Here is a 21,175-nt window from a genome sequence, read left to right as displayed (position 1 = left end):
GAGTTGGTTTTTATATGCTGACTTTCTCTACCACTTAAGGGAGACTCAAACTGGTTTACAATCACCTTCCCTTCCCCTCCCTACAACAGACATCTTGTGAGGTAGGTGAGGCTGAGAGAACTGTGACTTGCCCAAGGTCACTCAGCTGGCTTCGTGTGTACGAGTGGGGAAACAAATCCAGTTCACCAGATTAGCCTCCGCTGCTCATGTGGAGGAGTGGGGATTCGAACCCGGTCTCCAAATCAGACTCCACTGCTCCAAACCACCGCTCTTAACTACTACACCACGCTGGCTGTGCATGAAGATGGAACCGAGGATCTTTGGCGTGCAAAGCAGATGCTCTGCCATGGCACCCTGATCCTTTCCCATGTATAGGAATACATGGCAGCCAGGCTGGCTTATGCAGCTCTGAGCTGGATAAGGAAACAGGAGCTTCATCCTCATATCTCCAACAACTGAAGAAGAGCCCTGCTGGATCAGACCAGTGGTCCCTCTAGTGTAGCATCCTGTCTCGCACAGTGGCCCACCAGTTTTCCTGGAGGGCCAACAAACAAGGCGTCGAGGCCAAGGCCTTCCCCTGATGCTGCCCCCTAGCACTGGTATTCAGAGGTTTACCGCCTCTGGATGTGGAGGTTCCCTTTAGTAGCCGCTTCTGAAGCCTTCCTTCCAGTGTTAAGATGCTGGAGCTCTGAACTGAATCAGGGTTGCTGTGTACAATTGGGAGGAGGGAGCCACACTTTGACCAAAGCTGTATGCTGAAAGTGGTTTCCCACTAATAATCCCTTGTTTGTTGAGGTATAAACATCATTTCAGAAGTAGGTCAGGAGTCAGAAAACCAGTTTCTTTGGCAGGGACGCAGCCTTTAATCTGCTTCCTCTTGGAAGCAAAGCAGGTCTGGCCCTGGATGGGACGAACACACGTACGCTAAATAAAAGGTGCCAATTTGCACTGACTCAGTGTGGAAGGGAAAAAAAGAGATTTGACGTTTCAGCAAGTTATGGTAAATTTATTGCAGACGAAAGCACAGGAAGTCACGCACTTGTGTCTCATGTCCTCCTCGCACATGGGATGTTTCTCCTGCAAGGATGGGTTTGGGGGTCTCACCAAGGCAGGGCTGCCCCCTCCCAGTTCACGAAAGTGCCGTTGTCTTTCTCAGAGAGGTGGCCGAGGGTGTTCAGGATGGCTCGCACGCTTGTGTCCACCGCCAGTGGGGCTTGTACCTTTGAAAAGAGAATTGGCAGGTGACACGGGGACTTGGCGCTGGATGACTGAGCAAGTCTGTAAATTGCAGCATCTGTGTTCAGGTAACCAAGGCAAACAGAAAGCATTCTCAAATGCTGCCCCCTATTTATAGAACTCCATTCCACTGGAAGTTCGCTGCAACACATTTGAAAGTAGCGGGTGATCTGTGCATTTCGGGCCAGATAGTTAAACTATAGAATAAACAAACCGTTTCTTCCTGCAAAATAAGTTACGGAATTCATTGCCACAAGGTACGTTGATGCCCCTAGCTTAGATGCCTTTTTCAAACAAGGTTAGACATATTCATGATATTTAGACCTATCAATGGCCATTATCCACAATAGCTTTCTCTCCAGTTTACTACACTATGGCTCAGAAATTAACTACATTTAGTTATTCTAATACTGATCGAGACAAAATTTTGAATTTACTCCCAAAAAAGCCTGATGTACCACAACTTACCAACAAGGACTTTTCCACTTTAATTAATCATTTGAAACGCAACATTCGCAGCGAAGCTCATGCTATGAATTTATCAGAATATTTAAGAGCTGATATCATCCCTCGTGGATTAAGAATACAGAAAGCTCCAGCTTTATATCAACACAGCAAAGACTTTAATGATAAATGGGTGGCTATCCTTAATAAATGTTCCATTGATTTAATGACTCTCATCACAGAGGAATCTTTGAAGGTTTCTGAAATGGCTAAAAATGATGCTTTCAAAATTGCAGGAAGATCTAAAACAGCCTACCTCTGATGATGTTTTCAATACCCAAGTGGCTAAAATAGACCAGGATTTAGAAGCCTATGCCAACAATATAGACTCTTACAAGCACAGAAAGTTTTCCCGTATTGTGTGATGTTAACACATTTCCTTTTTTGGTTCGTTTTGGTTTCAATATTATATCCAATAATATATATTGAACATTGATTTTGTTTGTATATTATTTAGTGTCTTTTGAGCCACGTGCTGCCTCTTAGTATCCACTGTTTCAGCATAGGTTCTCTTTCTCTGCACCTGGAGATTGGCAACCCTAACTCCCAGGCACATGTAGGCCTAATTCAGATCAGGATCGCACGCATATGCGGAGGATGCAAGATAAATGTAACATGTGATTAGGCCCTTATTAATAGCTTAGGTGGCTTCTTCATCAGACAGTTATGGGTGGGCTCACTCAACATGTATGCATTCTCTTCTATTGTTGTCATCTTCTCCATGTGTGTTTCCACTTAATAAGCCATGAGTTTGCATCCTGAAGCACCTACCTCAGAGAAGTTTCCCATATCTGTCTGCACCCATCCAGGGTGCAGTGCAATGCAGAGGATTTCATCTTTTGCAAATCCCAGGGCCTGGCACCGGGTAAGCATGTTCAGAGCAGCCTACAAATGGAGACATTTTTTTATTTGTTTGTTTAAAACATTTATTAGCTGCTTCCTTACGAAGCTCACAGGCAGCTTACAACATAGATAAGATACATGAAAGACACAAACGTCAACATTTAAAATCACAATTCAGGACTGCTAGTAAACTTAACCAAATGCAGTCCTAAATATAAATGAGTTCAGCTGACTCATAAAGATAAAAAATGAGGGGGCCAGGTATACCTGTCTAAGGAGGTTCTTCCATAATCATGGGGCTGCCACTGAAAAGGCCCTGTCTCATGTCCCCACCAAATGAGCTTCTTTGATTGGTGGGGCAGTCAGGAGGGCGTCTCCCAGTGACATGCCAGAAGCAAGGAGATGAATGAGGCAATCAGTTCCGCTCTTAATTTAATGACACAAACTGAGGAAACACTTCTGCCTTCGCACAGCATGCAAGTCCCTACCTTGCTGCAACGGTAATTAACGACGTGTCCAAGATCCCATGCGAGGAGATTGGTGATGGAGCCGCCTTCGCTGGACATGTTGACAATGGCAGATTTGCTACAATTCATCCCTTTCTGGGGACTTTCCTGAGACGCCTTCCTCAGCAAGGGCAGGATCGCCTGGAGAAGGAGAGGGAAGAATCGAGGAATGCAACAGTCCACAGGTGAGACCCAGACAGCTCTTCACCAGTGTGGACGCCCCACCAGACACTCACCTTTTGGAAGGACATGGGCTCCCATGGTAGGGTTGCCAGCTCCGGGTTGGGAAATACCTGGAGATTTTGGGGGCAGAGCCTGAGGAGGTCAGGGTTTGGGGAGAGGAGGGACTTCAATGCCATAGAGTCCAATTGCCAAAGCAGCCATTTTTTTCCAGGTGAACTGATCTCTATCAGCTGGAGATCAGTTGTAATAGCAGGAGATCTCCAGCGAGTACCTGGAGGTTGGCAACCCTATCCCATGGGCTTATCAAAATGGTAGTTGATCCTGGTTTCCCCCTTCATCTCCTTCCCAGCCAAACCAGGGGTGCTGCACTAGTTGGATTTCTATTTTGTAATGCCGCTGTTAACATCACAACTGAACCCTTGCTGGGGAAAAGAGGCAGCATCCAGCCATCAAGAAGCCCTGGGGTGGATCCAACCATCCTCCAATAGTCTTCCAGACCCAGCGTGGTGTAGTGGTTAAGAGTGGTGGTTTGGAGCGGTGTAGTCTGATCTGGAGAACTGGGTTTGATTCCCCACTCCTCCACATGAGCGGTGGACTCTAATCTGGTGAACCAGGTTGGTTTCCCCACTCCTACACACGACGCCAGCTGGGTGACCCTGGACTAGTCACAGCTTTCTTAGAGCTCTCTCAGCCCCACCTACCTCACAGGGTGTCTGTTGTGGAAAGGGGAAGGGAAGGAGATTGTAAGCCGGTTTGATTCGTTCTTAAGTGGTAGAGAAAGTTGGCATATAAAAACCAACTCTTCTTCTTCTTCCTCCAGGAGAAGATCCACTTTATTTGGAGGACAGCTAGATTCATGTCCAGTAGTACCTTAGAGACCAACAAGATTTTTGGGGTACAGGTAGAGGATCCCTTATCTGGACATCCCATATCCAGACTGATCCGAAAACTGGACCCTTCAAGCTGGCATGCAGCCAGATCCATGCTGCCTGCTTTTAATTTTCCCTCTCACCTAAAAAAATAAAATACAGTGTACACTGCATCATATCTGAAGACTGAAAGCATGCCATTGTTAGTTTGTTGTTCATTGTTGCTCTTGTTTAATACCTGATACGGGTATTCTGGTGGGATAGTTAAATCTTTGCTTTCTTGATCATTCAGTGTACACAAAAGTATTTAGTTTAAATTTACATTTAACCTATGTGTATAAAGTGTATGTAATACATAGATGAATTTGGGTCCCATGCCCATTGTGTATATGCAAAGATTCCAAAATATTCCAATATACTGAAAGATCCAAAATGCAGACCACTTCTGGTCCCAAAGACCGGATAAGGGATACTTAACCTGCACACGCTTTTGAGAATCCATGCTGCCTTCATCACATACCCAGATATCTGACTCTCGAAAGCTTACACACACACACACACACACACACACACCCCAAATCTTGCTGAGTCTCTAAGGTGCTACTGGACTCAAATCTAGCCATCCCACTGCATACCGTCAGGGCTTACCCTCTGAAACTATCTTCATTTGGACAAAGGCCCTATAGGTTGAAGGAAGGCTTCAAACTGAAGTCAAAAGGAAAGGTGGGATATTAAGTATTTTAATTAATAAACAAACACTCTCTGATCAGTGGAGTGGCAGGATGGGGCTGGATCCACCCAACTATTCTTAAGTCACATGCAGTGCAACCCAACGCATTTCTGAGCCTGTTGACTTCAATGGACTTAAGAAGGTGTAACTTTGCTCTAAATGTTAACAGCTTGGCTCTACAGAATGAGGAAGAGAAGAAGTCCAGGGATGTCCTTACCTGGCTCACCATCATGGGCCCTATCACATTGGTTTTGTACACCTCGGACATGTCCTCTGCTGTCTCTGATTCCAAAGTGCTTGGCTTTACAATCCCAGCGTTGTTGATGAGCAGATTCAGCCCGGCCCCTTGCAAGTGATCTGTGACTCTGGCGGCAGCGGCCTGGATGCTGGACGGATCTCTAATATCTACAGCAGCAAAGTTTCACAGGTAACTAAAGGTGAGCCACCACCAGCTAGGAAGCAGTTCTGCAGACCGTCCATGCAATCGCCTTTAGAGCATGCATTCATTGTTGATTTTGTAGGGCAGAGAACTAAGGCACCTTTCACACAGTGCACTGATTTTTCCATTCATGTAAAATATTTTACGCATACAAATAAGAAATAGGTAATGTACATGTGTATAATAAGCACATAATTGTTAATGCAAACTAATGAATGGCCCTCAGGGCCACGGATGCTGGTGCCCTAAAGGTAAAAGGTAAAGGTCCCCAGTGCAAGCACCGGGTCATTCTTGGCCCATGGGGTGACGTCACATCCTGACATTTACTAGATAGACTTTTATGTTTACGGGTGGTTTGCCAGGGCCTTCCCCAGTCATCTTCCCTTTACCCCCAACAAGCTGGGTCCTCATTTTACCAACCTCAAAAGGATGGAAGTAGGGTTGCCAGGTCCCTCTTTGCCACCACCGGGAGATTTTGGGGGCAGAGCCTGAAGAGGGCGGGGTTTGGGGAGGGGAGAGACTTCAATGCCATAGAGTTCAATTGCCAAAGCGGCCATTTTTCTCCAGGTGATCTGATCTCTATCGGCTGGAGATCAGTTGAATTAGCAGGAGATCTCCTGCTACTACCTGGCAGTTGGCAATCCTAGATGGAAGGCTGAGTCAACCTTGAGCCGGCTACCTGCTCTAGGAATTTCCTCTATGTTGAAGACCATAAAGATAGGGGGAATTCCTAGAGCATTGCAGACACTGCCAATAGAAATGGCACCACCCCTTTTTTTCTCCCTCTCTCAAGAGCTGGCTGGATTGGGAGATTAAGAGCCTTAGGCTGATAAACCTAAAATCAGCCTACTAATATTAATAAACTCTTTAAACCGTGTGGTCTTCCTATATCTTTATTTGAGGAGCAGTGTTGGGACAGCTATTATACATGCTTTGGTTTATGTACGTGCAGCACCAAACACTTTCCCTGCTATGTACTGTAACAGATTAAAGAAGTAACCCTGTTGGAACATATGTGAAATGTTGGTACAGGTTGAGTATCCCTTATCCAAAAATCCGATATCCAAAATGCTCCAACATGCAAAACTTTTTGAACGCCCACAAAGGGTAATAAAATGGAACGTGTGCAGGCTGGTCGCGCCAACGGCAGTTTCCCCACGATGCCCCACATGCACAAAATTATGAAAAAGAAGTACACGGATAAGTACAATCCAGTAGTTATATACACGGACAAACTATTCAGTCAATCCACACATAGATTACAAAGTAGAGTAACAATGTTAGAAATTAACAGTAGAGATTTAGAGTAAAACAAAAGAATGCAGTGTAGCTGAGACTGAGGAACTGTAACTGAAACACAATACATAAATGGAGTGCTAGAAATGGGGAATGCATGCTCATTTAAAGGATGACATGTCGATCTTGCTGAATGGCCCTGAATCTGCTGGAAGGGGGGGGCAGTCACGTACCCATTGGGAGGATTTTGACACTCCGATATTTCTCAGCCAAGTTCTTCAAGTCCTGAAAGAGACCAAAGGCAGAGACTTGAGACGAAACAGAAAGACTGGCTTATTTGAGGTGGTGGAGGGTTTAGGGGTGGGTTGTTCATTAAGGGGTAATGCCTTTGCATTGAAAGGATCTTGCAGAAGCAAAAATGTCCTGAGACTGGGAAAGCGTGAGAGCCGCACCAAAGAATGTGAAGCTCCAAGCCCCCAGGCAGAATATCTGCGGCATCCAGAGCAATCCCCTTGTTGCACACCTGTCCCAAGATAACCCAATCCCACCACCACTCTCACCTGGGCCCGTGGTCCCTCTGGGTCCCGGCAGGTGGCAAAGACCCATTCTGGCGTGTTACGTTTTCCCACCAGCTGCCGGACCAGCTCCAAGCCAATGCCTCGGTTGGATCCCGTCACCAGGACACTGCGCACATTTAGCATTTTGGTGTTGTGTCGGCTGCCGCTGCCTGGCTAGCAAAGCCAAAGGTCAGCCAGCAAACTACAGCCTCCACCCATGTTGCATAAGTCATGTGGCTGCTGCGTCAACACTTATTATTGGCTTCACTCCTGGGAATCCCTTCCAGGTTCTGATATCTCCACGCGGCTGCCAAAGTTATTGGGGGGGAAAAGAAGGAGAGGAAGAATGAGGGGATTCAGCCACTTGATGCAACTACAGCCTGTGCTGTGTTAGTGATATGCACCCTTCTCCGCTTTCACTCTCTACGTCTGCATCATATGTCACGGGATCCATATGTCATACATGATCCAACTATCCTGCAAAGAAAAGACAAGTTACAAATAACTCTGGCAGCACAACGCCAGCATCAATATACTGAATTCTCAACATGGCCCCATCTGTGGATACTTAAATCTGGAGATTGGGACCAAGGGGTGCCAGGAGCAGAGAGATAGTGGGGAAAGCCATTCCAGGGAAAGTAAGGTGCTCCCTGCACGTCCTAGTGGGTTTCCCACTGAGCAACTGGGCCCAGCCCGGCCAGCAACTTGGCCAGACTCAGTGGCTGAGCTGGCGCTGTACAACTGGGCCAGACTCTTCCTGAGGAGTGGCTGCTGGGGGAGGGAAGTAGGGAAAGCTGAAGAACAGGGGGCAGATAAAGGTTAGGTTGGCTGGTTGCCTCGTTCTCCCCACATGTTTCCCTGCATTTTGCCTGTGTTTTCCAGATGCTGTTTTAGCCAGAATCCAGAAAATGTAGGCAAAACATGCGGAAACACACCGGGAGCACCGGGCAACCTCTGACAGTTGGGAAAGGCATGCATAATCAAAAGGAAGCCCCAAAGCAGTTGGCGGGAGTGATCATGGGGAAGCAGCCCTGCATAAAAGTCTTTTGTCAGCATTGTAGAGGGATTCCCCCCCCCTTATTTGCAATGTGTGTGTGTTAGAGAGAGAGAGCCATCAAGTCACAGCTGACTTATGGTGATCCCATGGGGTTCAGACTCAGAGGTGGTTTGTCATTGTCTGACTCTAATCTGGAGAACCAGTTAGATTGCCCCACTCCTCCACACAAAGCCTGCTGGGTGCCCTTGGGCCAGTCACAGTTTTCTCAGAACTCTCCCAGCCTATGCAGAGGCAGGCAATGGCAAACCGCCTCTGAACATCTCTTGCCTTGAAAACCCTACAGGATCGCCATAAGTCAGTTGTGACTAGATGGCACACACACACACACACACACAACTCTGTTTAGGACTGTGCTTAGTCTCTGAATGAGGAATGGATGTGTCTTGACTCCGGTGCAAATGCTTGCGCATGAAGGGAAAGGAATCACGCTGGGAAATGAAACTGGGACCTTTTGCGTGCAAAGCAGATTCTCTGCCATGGAACCGCAATCCATTGCAAAGCTGGGGCTCAGTGTAGTGCATGAGTGATTTCCCTCTAACCCATTTTATATTGAGCTATAAACATCACTTCAGAAATGGGTCAGGAGCCAGAGAACCAGTTTCTTTGGCCGGGAAGCAGCCTTTAATCTGCTTTTGCCGCCTTCCAATTCTGAATACCGATAAAACATTTCAATATTTGCACAAACATCAAGTTGTTGATTTGAATGGTTGTTGCTATGGCCACAGGTGTGGTGGTGGGTATTTGGGTGTGTACAGGATTCGAGAGTAGGGAAAAGATTGTTTCAAGCACTCCTTGTTTGATAAGGGTTTCTCATATTGCAGTTTCCCTGCCTCTCACCACAGCACCCACTTCCAACTTAAGGTGACCCTATGAATTAGGTCTTTTATGCTTGGCTGTTTCACTCACCGTCACCCCTCTGACAACTTGGGGTCTTTGTGTTGATTATGCATTTCTGCATGGGAGGTTTTGCCCCATCCAAATTCTTGAGTTTTAAGAATCTGGATGGGGGGAAATGTGCATTTCTGCATGGGAGGTTTTACCTTGGATTTGCTGCTCTATAGATGCACATCCGCCCCCCATCCAGATTCTTAAAACTCAAAAATAAGCCCTCATGTAGAGTTTTGAGAATTCGGATGGGGAAAATGTGCATCTCTAGAGCATCAAATCCAAGCCAAACCTCCCATGCAGAAATGGCCCATGTCCACTCCCCTCTGCGAGCCTTCCAGGATACCAGATTTCGTGAGCTGCTGGCTGCTGCCCTTTCCTACTCCTCCTTTCTAACTTCGGCCTGGGCTTGGCCGCGCGCGGCCACCAGGGGGCGCCGTTGTGCCGGCAGCCCGATGGAACGTCCCCGGGAGTGTCGGGGTCACTGCCGGTCAGTCGGGCAGCTGCGGCCGGAGCCGGAGCGGATGGCCGGGCTGGGAGCGCGCAGCGTCCTGGTGACCGGAGCGAACCGAGGCATCGGCCTGGAGCTGGTCCGGCAACTGCTGGGCAAGCCCGACCCGCCGCGATGGGTCTTCGCCTGCAGCCGGGAGCCGGACGGGGAGCGCGCACAGGTGCGGAGCTTGGCGGCGGAGATTGACCACCGGTGCATGTTTGCACGGAAGACGATTGGGGCTGAACTCCCAGCCGAAAGTCCGCAGCTGGGGGCAACCCGGGCCTTGGCGTGTTTACTTGGGAGTAAGCGCCGCGGTGGCGTTTATTCCCAGCCAGGACTGCTGGGACTGTAGCTGCGCGGTACGATCCTGTGCGCGTTTGCTGGCGAGTAAGTCCCACTGCCGTCAGTGGAGTTCCTGCCATAAGGCCATTTGTGCACGGGAGGTTTTGCTTTGGCGATGCCGCTCTCTCGATGCACGTTTCCCCCATCCAAATTTTCAAAACTCATCAATAAGCCCCCATGCAGAGTTGTGAGAATTCAGATGGGGAAAATGTGCACCTAGAGAGTGGCAAATCCAAGGCAAAACCTCCTGTGCATAAATGGCCTGTCACCTACTCTGCAAAAAAACACCAAGGACGGAACCGGACGCTGTCTGCATGCAACATGGGACATTTATGCATGGGAGGTTTTCCTTTGGCTATGCCACTCTCTCGATGCACATTTTCCCCATCCGAAAATGTCTGCATGGGGGCTTATTGTTGAGTTTTGAGCATTCGGATGGGGAAAATGTGCATCGAGAGAGCGGCATAGCCAAAGGAAAACCTCCCATGCATAAATGGCCCATGTTGCATGCAGACAGCGTCAGGTTCCGTCCTTGGTGTTTTTTGCAGAGTAGGTGATGTGACAGGCCATTTATGCACAGGAGGTTTTGCCTTGGATTTGCCACTCTCTAGATGCACATTTTCGCCATCTGAATTCTCACAACTCTGCATGGGGGCTTATTGTTGAGTTTTGAGAATTTGGATGGGGGAAATGTGCATCTAAAGAGTGGCAAATCCAAGGCAAAACCTCCCGTGCATAAATGGCCTAAGTTTGTACTGAAATTTTAAAGCCGTTTCTGCTTTTTAACTATTCCTCATTGTAATATTGCTGTGATCTGCTTCGGTGAGCAGATCGGCTTAAAATAAAATAAAACCGCACTGTATGCATCCTTAACTTGGAAGTGAGTCCGCTTGAATTGAGTTTGAATTGCCATGTTTGAGACTGGGCTGTTGAGTTGGAAAAGGAAGAGAGAAGGGTGGTTAATTTCTGGATTGAAATCAACCCACAAAAGAATAGTAATATTAATAACAAAACCATTAATTAGCAGTTCTCTGTTACAGACATCGGCCATTTATGCATGGGAGGTTTTGCCTTGCATTTACCGCTTTCTGTTTGCACATTTCCCCTGTATGAATTCCCAAAACTCTGCATGGGGGCTTATTTTTGAGTTTTGAGAATTCGGAAGGGAAAAATGTGCGTCTACAGAGCAGCAAATCCAAGGCAAAACCTCCCATTCATAATGACTTATCGTCTAATGAAACACAAAATGAAACTATGGAGCAAATTCTCTTAATGGGTCCCCCCAGGGTTGCCATCCTCCAGGTGTTGCCTGGAGATGATCTGGAACTATAATTGATCTCCAGACAACAGAGATCAGTTCCCTGGAGAAAATGACTGCTTTGGAGGTGGACTCCATGGTGTTATATACCAGTAAAGTATACTTATGGCATTATATACCAACCCTAGTCCCCCCCCTCCTTCCTGGTTGTCAGCCCAGAAAGGCAGGTGTCTCTGGAATATAATCCTTGAGAGTGAATATAACACTAGAGCAGGCTATTTTATTGGCTGCAGGGTAGACGAAAGCCTTCTGCAGTAATTCATGCAAGGAAGGGACTTTCTAGTTTCTGGCCAGAAGTGGAATGAGAATTATAAACAAGAAAAAAATACTTGAAAAAAATAATGTATTTTTAAAGTTAATAATGAAAACGGGCACGTTGCAGCCCTTGGGGTACACCGGGACAATGGAATCCATGGAAATAATTATAAGGGGGGTGGATCACTCTGGATGACCTCTTGCTGATTAGTTGTGTCAATGGAAACATAAAACAATAGTCTTTGAGAAGGAACAGCAGAGATGGTTCCCCCGGTTCAAGGCTGAGGCTCTGAATCGCTGGAACAGCGAGACAAATGCATAATTGTTATTTCTTACAGGAAGGGAAAAGCAGATTCTCAGGGGCTACTTATGCTAACCATTTTTGCCCGTTCAGCCTCAGTATCTAAGACAGTGGGAAGTGTGTTTGTGTCAGGTACATAAAACAAATCAGTGCAATGAGGATTGCAGGCAGGGGCATTGCCCGCCCCCCAAGACACCCATGTCGTGGTTCTGGCCCACAGAAGCTTATTCTGTGATACATATGTGAGCCCTTCGGCTATCACACAGTTCTTGATTTTTGTCTTGAACATGTGTTATAATAAATCACAGGTACCCTGGCAACGAAGCAGATGCGCACGAGAACATCGACTCTGTGGCGGATTAGAAATATCTTAAATGCAAAAGAATTAATAGACAGATTTATGAAGACACAATTATTCAAAGAGCTACTTTGTCCTTAAAGAAATCTGTCACGTGAAGGTCCCTACAAATTCTCTTCAGTTGCCAATTCATAAGAGGCTGTTTTTAAAAAATATCTGTGGAGTATGTTTTTATCCCATCTTTCCTCCAAGGAGACTTTTTTTTCCATTTTTTACTGGTTTTTATTATAAAGGGTACAAAAACAGAAAGGAAAGGGTAAATACATAGGGAAAATACATTACCTTCTTACATTATATTCTTAGTCTGTGCCCATATACTTTAATAAAAGCAATCTTATCTTAGGCCCAGCTATTTATTTATGGAGTTGTAAAACATAATCAAAATTCTCATCCAAGTACTATCTATAACTGATAGGTCTAAACGAGTTTTAGGTGTATTTAAATAACTCTATTTTAAACCCGCTGGTTATTAATATATATCAATCTCAACATGCTAGTAACTTTACAGTATTATTTCTTTCAATTATAACTTATTTCAGTCGAATCTATCAAAAAATGGTTGCCAATTGAGGTTTGTAATCCTCAATTGGCATTTTCCGAAGCAAATTCGTGAGATTCACCATATTTGCAAATTTGTACATACTCTCAGTATGTCTTTATTTGCCAGTAAAAAACCTTGAATTTTAGAAATTAACTGGGTTAGGAATCATATTGAGCAGGTAGCTGAGATGAAATTAGTCTGGTGTGCTCAAAGTAGATATTGAGGAATGGAGCCTGAATTTCCACAAGTTCTGGGACTCGAAAGGCCATACAGTACGGCTGAGGGCTTTGGCTGAAATTGCAGTCAAATACCACAGACGCCTTTCTGGCAAACACTGAAGATTAGAAAGATAAGTTTCATATTAATGATTCCACTTTAGCCTACTGCTGGAACCAGCTTTGGGCAGCAGAAAAAAACTTTTAAAAAACACAATCATTCTCAATCCATTTTTTTAAACTATACTTGGCAATGATAGGTATTAAATTAAGAAAATGTGTTGGGGAAACTGCCTAAGGAATTTCTCAAATGCATTGCCTTCTGTAACCAAATGTCCCTTTTTCTTCTGGGAAATAAAAGAGGATTGCTCCTACAGAACATTTCAACTGCCTTCCCTCCCCCATCCCTTGAATGTGTAGTTCAGTATCCCAAAAGATACAAATATGCTTTCATTTGAATGGGCAATAAACTGGTTTCAGTGTGGTTGGGGGGGGAAAACACTACATGTACACTTATTTAAGAGGGGGGATTTCTAGTTGAAGAATTCTGTGTGACTTGTAAGCTTGCATAGTTTACTACCAGCCTAAGATGGTCCAAACAAAGGTGTAACTTTACCTTCTTCATTTACTCTTCTCTGCTTGACCTTCTTGCCTGTTGCCTCTGTCTTTTCAGGAACTCAGGAATCTTGTTTCCAGATATCCAAACCTTGTGATGGTGAAGCTAGGTATGTTCTTTCTGGGCCTCTATCCTTCATGCTGGGGACCTTAGGACTCCTCTGCTTCTACTCCATTTGGTCTTAAACTCTCTTGCCACATTCCATCTGCTCCCCAGACTGAAACAGAACTAGTGCTTTTTGGCTTCTAAAGCCCTGTTTCTTCAGCCTTTTCAGCTCAGTTAGGACAAGGCCTTTGCTATTTTGCAGTGGAGTTTTTTCCTACAAAGGACGTTCAGCTATGAGCTTTTCCCACCTACAATCTGAACAGGGTTTCCTCTTCGTGCGCTGCTTGTATGTGAAGCTGTTTTGCAGTGGTGGCTATTCTGCTGAGGTCACAGGTCTGTTGGGACCTAGAGGTTGGGGTTGACAGGACAAAATTGGAATGATGTATATAAAATCTGCACTATTCCTTGGTCCTCTGGTTGTGACAACTGGGTGTCTTTGTGTACCTAAATTGAACTGCCTGCTAAAATTATGGCAACAGCCTTAAGTTAGACCCCATTGATTGCAAATGGCTAACGGGTATATCTGAGAATTCATGTTTAATAGCACTTTTTGGGGGGGGCAGAAGTTTTTGCCTGCCCTGACCTAGTTGGCCCAGGCTAGCCTGACCTCATCAGATCTTGGAAGATAAGCAGGGTCACCCCTGGTTAGTACTTGGGTAGGTGACCACCAAGGGAGTCCAGGGCTGCTACACAAAAGCAGGGAATGGCAAACCACCTCTGCTCATCTCTTACCTTAAAAACCCTACGGGCTCACCATACGTTGACTGTGACTCAACGGCCCTTTCCACCGCCAGCTTCGCAGATTCATTTGTAGGGCTCTCCTGCTCCAATCTTGGTGTATTAAAAGGCCATCTCAGGGCAGACAGAGATTGACAAGGGCCGAATCCTCTCATGGACTGATGTCTGTTGTTGCTGAAGGCCCTGGCTTAAGCAAGCAAAGTTAGATCTGTCCCCGTTGTTCCCCTTGCCCCAAAACCTTTCCCAACTGTTACCTGTTTCTTCCACCTCTGTCTTTGCAGATGCTACAAGTTCCACAAGTGTTAAGGATGCCGCGGCGTGCGTGGAGAACCACCTGAAAGGGTCGGGGCTGAATTTGCTAATAAACAACGCTGGCATTTTTAAAGATGTGGCGTTGGACATGGTGGACGAGGAAGACATGATAAATGGATACAAGACCAACGTGATTGGGCCACTGTTAGTGAGTCAGGTACGCCTGTGTTGGGCACAGGAGATCAGAATAGGCCATGAGCTGCAGTACATCCATGCAGAACATCTCTGACTTCTGTTTACTTGGTCACAAGTGACAGGGGGAAAGAATCCTAGGAGCCAAGAGCAGCTATCGTATTGTTCCCCCCACCCCCACCAGCTAAGATTTTCTTCTCAAGCTCTGATCTCTGTGGCCCCCACCTGCAAAGGTAAGGCAGGTGGTGACAAGAGACAGGACTTTTTTGGTGGTGGCGCCTCACCTTTGGAATGCCCTCCTACTTGAGACTTGCTTGCTACCTTCCTTACTCTCAGGCACCAGGCCAGAACATCTCTCTTTAGACAGGCTTCTAACCAAGGAGCTTCTTTTTAGTTGCTTTATGGTCTGCTCCTATCCTCAGGCCCATTTCATTATATATTTTTAGACAGCTCTGTTTGTTTTTATACTTTTATGCCCTGGCTTTTTTAATTGGCTTGGCTGGTTTTTATTGGCGTGGTATATTTTTTAATCAATTCTGTTTTCACTTATTCATTCTACCGGCTGTTTCATTGTGTGATTTTGTTTTACTGAAATGTTTTCATTGCGTTGACTGGTTTAATTGTTGTGAGATGCCTCCCGCTGGTCCAGAGAAGAGACATACAAATTTCCTAAATCAGTAAATAGAAAGAAAGGTGCACCACAGTGGTAAACCTCCTTAGGGCTTGCTCATGGTGTTGTGGACGCATAACCTTATGGTGTAGTGGACGCATAACCTCCACAAATACCTAATTTGATGGGGCAGCGTTAGCATAGTATGGGAGATGAAAGAGCTGCTATCTGAACCCCCCACAAGGTTGCTGGGTACCGAAGGTTGGCTAGAATAATAAATATAAAATTGATGAAAATATAATTTATTGGAAGCGCTATGTCTAGATTAAAATTATTTAAAAATATTAAAATAAAACAGTGGCATTTCCTGAGGTTGATGTCTCTAACCACATGCCAGATGCGTTTTGGCCTATTTGGCCATCAGTGGTCAATTAAAACCCGTGTAACACCTGCACACATTTACAAAAATATATACATATGTGTGTGTGTTAAGTGCCGTCAAGTCGCTTCCGACTCATGGCGACCCTATGAATGAAAGTCCTCCAAAATGTGCTGTCTTTGACAGCCTTGCTCAGATCTTGCAAGATATATGTATATCTTGCTCAGATCTTGCAAGATATACATATACAAAGTTTAAATCAAACCAGGCATATATATAGGTTGTATACTATATTACCACTCAAACATCTGGTAAGATTGACTCTAGTTGTAATACTGGTTTACATATGTCTCCCTTATACGCTGTGTGCAGTTATCAACCTCTTTTTTCTTCTCTCCCCCCCCCTCAAGGTTACCAGCAAGTGCCTGGGTCAGTAGGCTACATCAGCCCTCTTCCTCTCTCAGTTGCAGAACTTGGCATAAACAGCGCAAGGCTGTGCAATCTGAGAGACTTTATTCCAGTGGCAAACATCTGTGTTTTATGCAGGGTTTGGATTAAGGCAGGGGAGTCAAATACAAGGCCGGGGGGGGGGCGGATTCGGCCCCTTGAGAGTTCTTATCCAGCCTGCGAGCCAGCCGAGGCAGGCACACGGCCACACACACCCCACTTTGAATCTGGGCTGGCGAGGCATAGCCCATCCCGTCCAAGAGACATTTATGTCATATCCAGCCCTCGTAACAATTGAGTTCAACACCCGGGACTAGGGGATAGGAAGAAGAGTGAGGAAACCAGGTAATTCTTCGCCTTGCTTCCTCATTCTTCTTCCAGAATACAGTCTCTAGACAGAATCCTGAGAGTCTCAGTTTTCATATTAATTCCAAACTTGGTAGCAGCTGAAAGAAGTTTGGGGCACATGGTCTTTGACCCATGAAAGTTTATACCCTGGACATTTTTGTTGTTCTTTAAAGGCACTACCAGACTCTTCTCCAACTACAGGCTGAGGGAAAGTGGTGTCAAGTCGCAGCCAACTTATGGTAACCCGGTAAAGTTTTCAAGATAAGAGACTAACAGAGGGGGTTTGCCATTGCCTGCCTCTGCGTAGCAACTTGACTTCCTTGGTGGTCTCCCATCCAAGTATTAACCAGGGCTGACCCTGCTTAGCTTCTGAAATCTGTCAAGATTGGACCAAAACATTCTTGGTTTGGTCATATTCCCCCTCTGTGGACTGTTACACAAGGAACCATGCTGAGTTAAATTGTGATTGCAGTGTCCTGCAGATGCCCTGGATGTTCCCCTAACCAATCATCTTTCCTCCCCTTTCCAGGCTTTCCTACCTCTGTTAAGGAGGGCAGCCCAAGGAAGCTCAACGAAAGGGCTGAGCTGCAGTAGGGCAGCTATTGTCAACATCTCCTCCGCTTTGGGCTCCATCGAGTTGGTACCTCTCAGCTATGTTAAACCTGCAATTCCGTATCGCTGCAGCAAGGTAGGTGCCCTCCCCCTCCCCAAGTGTTCTGACTTCTCCTCTGTTAGCAAACTGGCTATATGGCAGCAATGCTGTTTTTATGACGGTAGGCAGCTCATGAGATGGTGGGTGGGAAGGTTTGCATCAGTGTTTGGCTCTCGGGGCTCTTTCTTGCATGCCCAGGGTAGTTCGATCGCCACTTTAGAGTCAGGAAGCAATTTTCCTCCAGGCCAGATTGGCCAGAGATCCTGGAGGGTTGTTGTTGTTGTTTTTGCCATCTGGAGGTGGAGTATGGGCCACTGGGAGGTGAAGTGGGGGGAGGTAGTTGTGAATTTCCTGCATTGTGCAGGGGGTTGGACTAGATGACCCTGGTGGTCCCTTCCAACTCTATGATTCTACAGCCTTCCTGGCCATCCATTTAGTAGAACAGATGGTCCTCGTTTCCCTTTGCAAACTGTGGAAATCATCTTGGCTGCAACACATACTGCATTTGTGGGTGTGTTTTTTTCAGCATGTATGTGCACACCTGTGTGTTATCCAGGTATAATCCTCAGGGGGCTGGGATTTGCTGCTTCTCCCCTCAGGAACGCATAGTCGGTAGCAAATCTAGGTTTTCCTCTTTGTCATATATGAAAAGGTTTTGAACTTTGTTTGCCTTGTGTCCCTGCTGGCATCTGGCCGTCTCCTTTCCCTTCTCGCAGGCCGCTCTTAACATGCTGACCAAGTGCCAGTCGGTGGGTTACAAGGAGGATGGGATTCTGTGCACGATCATTCATCCAGGATGGGTGAAGACCGACATGGGCGGCCAGGAGGTGGGTGCTATTTTTGGGAAAGAGAGACATATGAATAGAAGTGTTGATGGATAAGTTATAGAAGGGCTCCTAGGTTGCTTCCGCATGGTGGATTTGCTCCTTCCTTGATCTCACACAGCAGGATGTGTGTGTGTGTGTGTGTGTGTGAAGCATCTGTGTGCTTTTATGCATTCTCAGTTTCCTTGCATCTAACTTCCTGTTTCTTTGGGGTATATCTTCTGCATGCGTTTGAGGTATTTTTCTGCATGTGTTTTGCTCTCTCTAGTGGTCAGTTCAATATAACACCAATTTTTATCAAATGCAAAAAGCTGCTGGTTTGACCTGCAGGGAGACACATTTCATTTAAAGCTGTGTGATGTTGAATCAACCATGAGAGGGAGCCAAACGTGTGCAGAACTGAACACACACGCACACGCACACCCCGAAGAAACTGGAAGTTAGATGCAAGGAAACTGAGAATGCATAAAAACCCTATGAGACATCATGCCCCTTCAGTGATTTCCCCTGATGTTTCTCAAATCTCCTTTGCTCCTGCCTTTCTCAAAACATCAGCACTAACTTGGATTTCCCTCCAGTGCAGACACAAACATGCAGATTTCCAGGCTTTCCCCAATCTGGCTCCATTTCCCCTCCCTATTGCTTTGCCCCCCTCCAGCCAACCCCCAGTGGGGTTTTAGCTGGCCTTTTAAAACCCATACTAGCTTTATCACAGCATAACGCCATAGCAGTATACCTGCCATAGAGTTGCAGCTGACTCATTGTGATCCCAGGACCATGGGGGTTTCAAGGCAAGAGATAAACAGAGATGGTTTGTCATTGCCTTCCTCTGCATAGCAACCCCTGTCTTGCTTGGTGGTCCTGTATCCAAGTACTAACCATGGCCAACTCTACTTACCTTCCAATCTCTGATGAGATGGGGCTAGGTTGTGCTGGTTTTCTGAAAGGCAGAAAGCCTTCTGGTGGCACTGGGGGCGGGAGGGGAACAGCAGGTACAAAGAGATAAGGAAAGAATGGAGAATCCCCTGGTGTGGATGCTCCATAGCTGTAGCAAATACCTGTTCATTTATAGCTGCGAAGAGTCCACAATGGGGAATTGTCGCTGTGCAAAGGAAGCCCCAGAAAGTCCCAATCACAACAATTGTCGGTGCTGCCCTCGAGTGCGAATTTTGCCCTGGGCCGTGGTTCTTTAGGCCAGGAGTGGACAATGCTTTTCACTTCAGGAGCAAGAAGTGTTCTTTCCTGCAAAGCGGTTTCCTCCTGGGATGAACACACATACACACATGAAGCTGCCTTATACCAAATCAGACCCTTGGTCCATCAAAGTCAGTATTGTCTACTCAGACTGGCAGCGGCTCTCCAGGGTCTCAGGCAGAGGTCTTTCCCACCACCTGCTCGCCTAGTCCCTTTTACTGGAGATGCCGGGGACTGAACCTGGGGCCTCCTGCATGCCAAGCAGATGCTCTACCACTGAGCCACAGCCATCCTCTATCATAAAACAGTTTCACAATTATGGAGCACATGTGCTTATGCATTCAAAGAGAGATAAACCTTTCGGCTTTGCTAGGGTCCTTGATTTCCTGTCGTGATGGCACGAAGGTCGAGAGAGGAAAAATGTCCCACCCAGCATGCAAAAGTCAGTCCTCCAGAGAGAGGCTGTTAGCTGTGCAGCTCATTCACCACTTCTGGTTGATTCTTGCAGGCTGACCTAACCGTGACCGAGAGTGGGCAAGGGATTCTGGATGTGCTTTCCAAACTCCGTGATGAACACAACGGCGCTTTCCTTAGCTGGAAGGGAAGCAAGATGCCTTGGTGACATCAGTAGGCCGAGACAGAGCTCTCCAATATCCCAGGTTGTTTCGGTGGCAGATACGTGGAATCAAGGAAGGAAGAGATGGTGCCGCTGCTAAGATTACTTCGCTCAGCTGGCTTGGTGGACAGAACTTTTCACTCTATGAATAAACTCTACACTCTGTTTAATAAACTACATTGTCTGTTTATTCCTCACAATAACCCTGTGAGATAGGTTAGGCCGAAAGAGAGTAACTGGCCAAAGGTCAGTCAACAATTTTCCATAACAGAAGGGGATTCAAACCTGGGTCTCCCAGATCCTAGTCTGACACTCTAAACACTTTACTATGCTAATACTCTTTGCAGGTGCTGCCTGACCCAACATTTTGTTTCAGTTTCTGACTGTCAGAGGTCGCCTCACTCTCCCCCTGCAATTCTCCGTGTTTTGCTTGTGTCTTCAGAGAACTGTTTTATCTCGAATTTGAAACAGCCGTGCATAACAGACCTCTGTGACCTTAAAAGCATCTTATCCTAAATAGCCTTGCTTGGATCTTGCAAACCAAGGGTTGTGGCTTCCTTAACTGAGCCCATCCATCTTGTGTTGGGTCTTCCTCTTTTCCTGCTGCCTTCAAGGCTTTTCCTAGCATTATTGTCTTTTCCCGTGACTCTTGTCTTCCCACAATATGTTACTTAAGTTTTATGTGTGTAAAGGGCAGTCAAATCACAGCTGACTTATGGCAACCCAGTAAGGTTTTCAAGGCAAGAGACTGAGGTGGTTTGTTGTTTCCTTCCTCTGCACAGCGACCCTGGTATTCTTCGGTGGTCTCCCATCCAAGTACTAGCCAGGACCAACCCTGCTTAGCTTCTGAGATCTGATGAGATCAGGCTAGTCTGGGCCATCCAGGTCAGGGTCCAGGCAAAGTTACACCCTTCTAATCCACTGAAGGATACAATGGAAGAGAAGAGAACACACTGGGGAGAAAGTCGGGTATAAATGAAATAAATAAACAATTTAAACATGGTTTAAAATTACACTAAATCACCTAAATGCGCTTCTCGCTTCTAAGGAGATAGATCACAATGGGTAGCCATGTTAGTCTGTCTGTAGCCGTAGAAAAGAGCAAGAGTCCAATAGCACCTTAAAGACTAACAAAACTTAAGAACCCAAGAAAAGCCATGCTGGATCAGACCCAGGCCCATCAAGTCCAGCAGTCTGTTCACACAGTGGCCAACCAGGTGCCTCTAGGAAGACCACAAACAAGACTGCTGCAGTAGCATTGTCCTGCCTGCATTCCACAGTACCTAATATATAAGGTTTCCAGGTCCCTCTTCGCAACTGACAGGAGGTTTTTG

The 21,175-nt window shown here is 46.2% G+C and overlaps 3 protein-coding genes across 3 annotated transcripts in view; 2 read left to right on the top strand and 1 right to left on the bottom strand.

Moving 5' to 3' along the window:
• The window catches only part of LOC130489000 (RNA-binding Raly-like protein), a 181,250-nt gene that overhangs the window by 104,042 nt on the left and 56,033 nt on the right, over window positions 1-21,175 (top strand). The window lies entirely within an intron of this gene.
• On the bottom strand, window positions 1,101-7,266 carry LOC130488995 (C-factor-like). Its single transcript, XM_056862698.1, has 6 exons — window positions 7,107-7,266; window positions 6,780-6,831; window positions 5,089-5,276; window positions 3,072-3,230; window positions 2,512-2,625; window positions 1,101-1,220 (listed from the first exon to the last, which is right to left on the bottom strand). Exons 1-6 carry the CDS (start codon window positions 7,245-7,247, stop codon window positions 1,101-1,103), a joined length of 774 nt encoding a protein of 257 aa, XP_056718676.1. The 5' UTR covers window positions 7,248-7,266.
• LOC130488994 (C-factor-like) lies at window positions 9,569-19,850 on the top strand. The gene is made up of 6 exons (XM_056862697.1): window positions 9,569-9,716; window positions 13,542-13,593; window positions 14,609-14,796; window positions 17,085-17,243; window positions 17,924-18,034; window positions 19,734-19,850. The coding sequence occupies exons 1-6, from the start codon at window positions 9,570-9,572 to the stop codon at window positions 19,845-19,847; spliced, it is 771 nt and encodes a 256-aa protein (XP_056718675.1). The 5' UTR covers window position 9,569; the 3' UTR covers window positions 19,848-19,850.

This window comes from Euleptes europaea, chromosome 17, assembly GCF_029931775.1.
Source record: "Euleptes europaea isolate rEulEur1 chromosome 17, rEulEur1.hap1, whole genome shotgun sequence".
Lineage (NCBI taxonomy): Eukaryota > Metazoa > Chordata > Lepidosauria > Squamata > Sphaerodactylidae > Euleptes > Euleptes europaea.
This window is presented reverse-complemented; position numbering and strand designations above follow the sequence as displayed.

Excerpts from the sequence above, each read along its gene's own strand:
- LOC130488995 (XM_056862698.1), bottom strand. The coding sequence starts at position 7,247 with ATGCTAAATGTGCGCAGTGTCCTGGTGACGGGATCCAACCGAGGCATT. Across the intron at positions 5,277-6,779 it reads TGTCAAAATCCTCCCAATGG|ATATTAGAGATCCGTCCAGC; the intron begins GTACGTGACTGC and ends TTGCTGCTGTAG. Across the intron at positions 3,231-5,088 it reads GGCCCATGATGGTGAGCCAG|GCGATCCTGCCCTTGCTGAG; the intron begins GTAAGGACATCC and ends CTCCTTCTCCAG.
- LOC130488994 (XM_056862697.1), top strand. The coding sequence starts at position 9,570 with ATGGCCGGGCTGGGAGCGCGCAGCGTCCTGGTGACCGGAGCGAACCGA. Across the intron at positions 13,594-14,608 it reads CCTTGTGATGGTGAAGCTAG|ATGCTACAAGTTCCACAAGT; the intron begins GTATGTTCTTTC and ends CTGTCTTTGCAG. Across the intron at positions 17,244-17,923 it reads TTCCGTATCGCTGCAGCAAG|GCCGCTCTTAACATGCTGAC; the intron begins GTAGGTGCCCTC and ends CCCTTCTCGCAG.